This window comes from Otolemur garnettii, unplaced genomic scaffold (genome assembly GCF_000181295.1).
Source record: "Otolemur garnettii isolate 467f Iridium unplaced genomic scaffold, OtoGar3 scaffold00264, whole genome shotgun sequence".
NCBI classification, from domain to species: domain Eukaryota; kingdom Metazoa; phylum Chordata; class Mammalia; order Primates; family Galagidae; genus Otolemur; species Otolemur garnettii.
In genome coordinates this window covers 77,805-85,138 of record NW_003852659.1, presented here as the reverse complement: position 1 = coordinate 85,138, position 7,334 = coordinate 77,805, and the positions used below count along the sequence as shown (strand labels likewise).

General features: G+C 40.9%; 1 protein-coding gene across 1 annotated transcript in view; it reads left to right on the top strand.

Annotated features, from left to right (window-relative positions):
• The first annotated feature begins 2,044 nt into the window (after nt 1-2,044).
• Nucleotides 2,045-7,334, top strand: part of NLRP11 (NLR family pyrin domain containing 11) — a 29,750-nt gene continuing 24,460 nt past the window's right edge. Inside the window, exons 1-2 of the mRNA XM_003802919.2 lie at nt 2,045-2,321; nt 5,014-6,580. Coding sequence (XP_003802967.2) covers nt 2,045-2,321; nt 5,014-6,580 — 1,844 coding nt within the window. The remainder of the gene's footprint in view (nt 2,322-5,013; nt 6,581-7,334) is intronic.

Sequence of the window (7,334 nt, the reverse complement as noted above, 5' to 3'; positions counted from 1 at the left end):
TAAGTCCTTTTATTTCTAGAAATACAATCAGATTTTTATGTTGATTTTATATGCATCAAAGCTGCTTTACATCCTAGCAGTTTTTGTATAGGTTTGGGGCAGAGGGCATGTTTGTCTGTATCTTACTGTGAAGGCTATCCTTTCCTCATTTTCCCATTCATTGGGAGGTTTTGGGTTGCTTTTGCTTTTTTTGGAAGCCCTTATAGAGTTAAATAAATTCACTTCTTTTCTAATTTGCAAAGACCCATCTAAGACCATGAATAGATGCTGAATCTTCTATAATTCCCTTTTTTCATGCATTAAGATGTTCCTTTTTTTTTTCTTTTTTAATCTGGTTAATTTGAGGAGTTATATTTATCAATCATACCCTGAGCACACCCCTCCTAGTCAAAGCAGAATGCCAGCAAGTGGGAGCCAGTCACCAGTAATTGTACATGTCCCTAGGTGAGTCCAATTTGTAGCTAAATTGGCAACCCCTGGGTTAATATCTAGGCAGTGGCCCTGAAAATTCTATCACCTGTTAAAAATGCCTGTGGCTGCATTCATTCCAGAAATAGTATGACATCCCTCATATTTGAAAGGATCACTGCCAGGGAGGATATGCATCAGACAGAATATTCCCCTCTATGGAGTGTATGCTATAGATGGTTATTTGGGGTTGAGATTTATGTTAGAGCTGTTCTTTCTCTCTGGCACTGACCAAACCAATTATTTGGGTGGTTCTTGGCAAGATGCCCTGTGAGCTTCAATGTCACAAATCGGTCTGGACCATCTAATGAGTAGACTGTGTGAAGGCCTGGGTGGAGGAAGACAGCTTGGGCCCCCAGTCTGGGGCAGACATGCCCAGGTGTGGTAGTATCCTTCTTTTGTGAAATTGGTCATCAAGAACCTACATCAGGGGTCAGGCATGATGGCTCATGCCTGTAATCCTAGCACTCTGGGAAGCTGAGGCAGGTGGATGCCTTGAGCTCAGGAGTTTGAGACCAGCCTGAGCAAGAGTGAGACCCTGTCTTTACTAAAAATAGAAAAACTAGCTGGGCATTGTGGCAGGTGCCCATAGTCCAAGCTACTGGAGAGGCTGAAGCAAGAGGAGCTTTTGAGCTCAAGAGTTTGAGGTTGCTGTGAGGTATGACCCCAGGGCATTCTACTCATGATGATAGTGAGACTCTGTCTCAAAAAAAAAAGTGTATGTTGATCAACAAAAAAAGAGTAAAAAATATATATACTTACTATGCTTAAACTTATTTCATAAATAATTTAAATAATGACCTTTAAAAATCTTCAAGGTTCATCTAAAATCTTCTCATAGCATACCAGTTGGAAATCTTTGCTCTAGGGGGCTGAGAATATTGAGGAGACAGAGAAACACCTTGTCCTGCCCTGATGAGGATTAAAATTTAAGAGCATAATTAGACTTTTCAAGCAAATATTGCCAAACTAACCATAAAATTTAATGGTGCTGCCTACTGCAAGGTAAAAATAATTGGGGGACATAACCCCGGTCATGAGGTCATTTCACATTACCCCCAGTCTGGTGATTAGTGAGGAAGACTCGGCAGACAGTCACACTCATGGCCATCACTATCACAGTGAGATAACGTGAAACAAAATCACCAAAGGGAACAAGCATAAAAGAGAAAGTCCAGGGAAAACCAGACTTCTGAGTGTCCTCTTGGGGGGTATGGGGGTCACACAGACACATGTAATCTCCCCCAAAATTGTGACATATACTTGAAATGTTGTCCATGATTAAAATTCATTACAAACCTATCACTCAGGGTTTTTGTGGTGAGCTGATGGGGTGGGCACCTTCTACCTAGCATGTGTCAATGTTCCAGGCACCCAGAAAGAAAGTGGAGTTCAGTATAAGCGATGTTGTTTGTGCAAATGATTTTGGGAAAAGCGAGCCACTCTCACCAGCTCTGGGAGGGGATTGTCACTGTTGTATAGTTGGATTCTGATTCCATATTTATTTTGTGGATCTCACCTTCCTTGTTCCTCAAGGTCTTTGCTCTCTGAAATTTGACCTCCCTGCAGAAGCAGTATGGCAGAATCATTTTCTGCTGCCTTTGACCTGCTCTGGTATCTAGAGAAACTTAGTGATGAGGAATTTCATAGTTTTAAGAGTCATCTAGAACAAGAGATCCAGCAGTTTGGACTGCCACAGATTCCATTGACTGACCTAGAGGTGAGCAAGGAAGTTCTGGTCAACACATTGAGGAGCTCCTATGAGGAACAGCACACTTGGAATATGACATTCAGCATACTTCAAAAGCTTGGTCATAAAGATCTCTGTGAGAAGATCACCATCAGACAAAACCGTGAGTGGGGCCCTTCCCAGAAGGGGGTGGGGAAGGGGGCAAGGGGAAGTTTTCAGGGAGCTTGGTTGTTTTGTATCCCAAGATGTAACTATGTTCTTTGATGACTTCTAAGAGCTTTGTAGTTGAGTCCCTGGAGTTTTCCAGATATAAGATCATGTCATCTGCAAAGAGCAAGAGTTTGACCTCCTCTGTTCCCATTTGAATACCCTTGATATTCTTCTTTTGCCTGATTGTACTAGCTAGAACTTCCAGAACTATGTTGGATAGCAGTGGTGATAGTGGGATATCCTTGCCTACTTCCACTTCTAAGCAGAAATGCTTTCAGTTTTACTCCATTCAATATGATATTGCTTGTGGGTTTGTTGTCCATGGCCTCTATCAGTTTAAGAAATGTCCAACCTAAGCCTATTTTCTTCAGTTCTTGTCAGAAAAGATGCTGTATATTGTCAAAGGCCTTTTCTGCATCAATTGAGTGAATAGGATGGTCTTTGTTTTTAATTTTATTGTGGTAAATTACATTTATACATATATGTATGTTGAACCAACCTTGCATCCCTGAGATAAACCCCACTTGATCATGATGTATAATTTTTTTAATGTGTCACTGTATTCTGTTTGCTAGGATCTTATTGAATATTTTTGCATTAATATCCATTAATAATATTGACCTATAGTTTTCCTATTTTGTTGCGTCCTTTCTTGGTTTTAGAAGCTTGGTTACTTTGTTAAGTGACTTTCCATGCCAAAAGAGGCACTCTGCAGACTGAAAAGAGGACCAGTGATGGGTTGGATGTGGGTTGTGTCCTCTCTTGTGACTTTCTGATTCTACCTCTATTTTTTGTCTTCTTGCTAAATGGCTTTTAAAATTTTTTTTCCTTTTTTTTTATTAAATAATAACTGTGTACATTAATGAATTTACAGGGTACAGTGTGCTGATTTTTATATACATTTTTTTTCTGAGACACAGCCTCAAGCTGTTGCCCTGGGTAGAGAGCTATGGCGTCACAGCTCACAGCAACTTCCAACTCCTGGGCTTAAGCAATTCTCTTGCCTCAACCTCCCAAGTAGCTGGGATGACAGGCGCCCACCACAATGCCCGGCTATTTTTTGGTTGTAGTTGTCATTGTTGTTTGGCAGGCCTAGGCTGGATTTGAACCCGCCAGCTCTGGTGTATGTGGCTGGCACCTTAGCCACTTGAGTTATAGGTGCCAAGCCTTTATATACAATTTGGAATGTTTATACCAAACTGGTTAACATAGCCTTCACCTCACTTAATAATTGTGTTAAGGCATTTATACTCTACTCTTAATAGATTTGACATGTACCCTTAATATGTACCATAGGTAAGGTCCCACCAATTACCCACCCTCCACCTGGCCTCTCCCCTTCCCCCCCCTTATCTTCCCTCCTTCATCCTGGGCTATAGTTGTGTTTTATCTTTTGTATGAAAGTGTGTGACTGATTAGATATTGGTTTCATAATAGTACTGAGTACATTGGATACTTTTTCTTCCATTCTTGAGACACTTTAAAAATTGATTTTCCCTGGATAAAATATTTAAACTTAAGACATGAAACTATAAAGATACTAGAAGAGAGTGCTGGGGAAACACTTGAAGAAATTGGCCTGGGAGAATATTTTATGAGAACCCCCCTGGCAATTGAAACAATACCAAAAATGTATTACTGGGATCTGATCAAACTAAAAAGCTCCTGCACAGCCAAGAACACAGTAAGGAAAGCAAGCAGACAACTAAATGGCTTTTATAAAAGTGGCCGGGGCAAGTGCTTAAGGTAGAGTGGATCCCCTAGTATGGAGCTTTGTCCTAAAACTGTAAGATCTGGGCCAAAGAAATGTATGATCCTATGTATAAAGATTATGGAGAGTTAATATACTGGATACTCCCCTAAGCATATCATCATATTCATTGGCTCACTTAGTATTACAAAACATCTCTGAACTAGATATAATTATGTATCTCAATTGAAAAACTGAATATCTGAATGGTTAAGAGAACTTACTAAGATCATGAATCTAGGGCCAGGCATGGTGGCTCACATCTGTAATCCTAGCTCTCTGGGAGGCTGAGGCAGATGGATTGCTTGAGTTCAGGAGTTGGAGACCAACGTGAGCAAGAGTGAGACCCTGTCTCTAAAAATTAGCCAGGCATTGTGGCAGGTGCCTGTAGGCCCAGCTACTCTGGAGACTGAAGCAGGAGGACCATGTAAGCCCAAGAGTTAGAGGTTGTCATGAGCTATGATGATGCCACAGCACTCTAGCCTGGATGAGAAAATGAGACTGTCTCATTTAAAAAAAAAATCATGAACCTAATCCAAAGTTTCCTACATAGCAGAACTAAGAGTTTAAGCAAAATATAAATGACTCCAAATGCCATGATTTTTTTTCTCGTCTTTCTCATCCCTTGAATATTCTCCACCAATCTGGAAAAGATTGTATTATAAGGATGTATTATAAGATGTATAAGATGTATTATAAGGATTTATTCAACCTTCTTGCTGCTTTAATGCAACCTAATAAATATCTTTGTACCTTTGTGATGAATGGGTACTGAGTAAAATGACTTTGTTTTTCCTGTACTTTTACTTTATATGAAAATAGGGTGAAACCATTTTTACCTCTTGAATTTTTATTTGTATTTGGCATTTCATCTTCCCTCTGTTCACTCTCTTAGGTAACAAAGAAATGCACAAATGTCTCATGAGGACAAAATTCCTAAGCCAGTGGGAAACATGCCGTTTTTCAGAAATTCATTACTCATTCTTTTCTGAAGTTACTTGTGACATTTTCTACATACTTGAATCATCATATGATTCTTCAACATCTTCCAAAGAGAATCTTAATGTGTTCCTCGTGGGAGACAGAGCCACTGGGAAATCTATGATCACAAAAATGGCAGTGACAAAATGGACAGTGGGTGAGATGTGGAAGGACACCATCTCATACATTGTTCACATCACATCTCACAAAATAAATGAGATGACTAATGGCAGCTTGGTTGGGCTGATCTCCAAGGACTGGCCCAAGGACCAGGCTCCAATTGCTGACATCCTGTCTGATCCCCGAAAGGTCCTTTTTATCTTGGAGGACCTGGATAACATGAACGTTGACCTGAACGTGGACGAATCTGCTTTATGCAGTGACAGCAGACGGAAGGTGCCGGTGTCTGTTCTCCTGGTCAGTTTGCTGAAGAGAAAAATGGTTCCAGGTTGCTGGGTTCTGGTCTCCTCACGGCCCAGTTGTGAGCCTTCCATAAAAGCCTTGATGAATGAGAGAGATTGCTATGTGACCCTGCAGCTCTCTAACGAAAAGAAGCAGCACTATTTTCACTTATTCTTTAACAACCAAGAGAGGGCCGTGTTAACCTTCAAGTTCGTACTTATGAGTGAAATTCTTGTGGATCTGTGCGAGGTCCCACTCTTGTCTTGGATCCTGTGCACTGTCCTGAATCAGCAGATAAACCAGGGGGAAGATATCGGATTCTCCTGCGAGACACCCACGGATATATATACCCATTATCTCGCCAGCGTGTTGGCATCTGACCCTGAAGTTACTGCCCGTCAGCATCACCTCATTCTCCTGAATCGTCTGTGTTTACTGGCTTTAGAAGGGCTGTCTCACAACACCCTCCGTTTCAGCAGAAATGACCTTGTAAGTGTTGGGTTCACCAGTGATGATGTCTCTGTGTTACAGGCCATGAATATTCTCTTGCGGAGCAGCAACCACCAGGTCCGTTTCGAGTTCATACACTTGAACATCCAGGAGTTTTGTGCCGCCCTCGCGAGCCTGATGGTGTTACCCCGTCGCTGGATCCCCTCAGCCAGGAGGAGAAAGAAAGAGAAAAGAGAGTTATATGACAATTTTAGCCCAGTAGTTACTTCCATTTTTGGCCTTCTTAATGAGAAAAGGAGAAAAATTCTTGAGACATCTTTGGGTTGTCAACTCCCCATGGTGGAATCTCTCAGGCAGAACTTGCTCATGCAAATGAAATATTTAGGGAACAATCCGAACCTAATGGAACACCACATGCCTTTGTTTTATTGTTTCTTGGAGAATCTGGAGGAAGAATTTGTGAAAGAGATAATGAGCTTTTTCTCAGAGGCAACTATTTTTATTCAAGACAACAAAGATTTGATGGTGTCGTTATATTGTCTGCAGCATTGCCAGCCTTTGCAGAAGCTGAAGTTGAGTGTTCAGCAAGTCTTTCGGTGTGAGACGCCCATCTCCATGCTAACTTCTAGGTGAGTCTTAATAAAAAAAATCCTTTTCCTATATACCTGTGACCTGTCCATAATTCTAGCCCTTGTTGTCTCTGAGAAGGTGGACCCTAAACGCCATGCAGAACTTGCCTTCCACTCTAGCTTTCAATAAGACCAGCAGTTAAAAAAAAAAAAAAATCTCTACTTCAGTTTAAACTCAGGGTTTTCATGTTAAATCTCAGCTTTACTGACATTTTAGGGGCCAGAAAATTCTGTGGCACTTGTGGTGGTGATGGGGCTTTCGTGTATTACAAGCTGTTTAGCAATCCCTGGCCTCTACCCTAGCCAGTAGCATGCAGTTGTGACAATAAACACATCCTGAGACATTGACAGATGTCTCCTGGTGGTCAGAATTGCTGCTAGTTGAGAACCAATGGATTGACTTCATTTCTGCAGATCACTTGTATGGATTAACTGAAGTATCCTTATATTCCACAGTGGGAGTGTTCATAATAGCACATAACATTCTACGCTTATTATCAATATGGGTGTTTCTAGGTCTATAATATTTCTAAAGTTAAAGGCACTGAACTCTGTTGCATTTTGCCCAAATATGGAATCATCAACTACCTGTAGTGAGCCTGGATGTTGTTTTTCATCCATGACAAGGCTTTGTCTCTTCCTGCCTCATATATTAAGTCAGAGTCAGGTACAAGGTCTCTCCAAAGATACAGTAATATATGTAGAGGGCACCACAAATGTACACATTTTTTTTTTTTTTTTTTTTTTTTTTTTT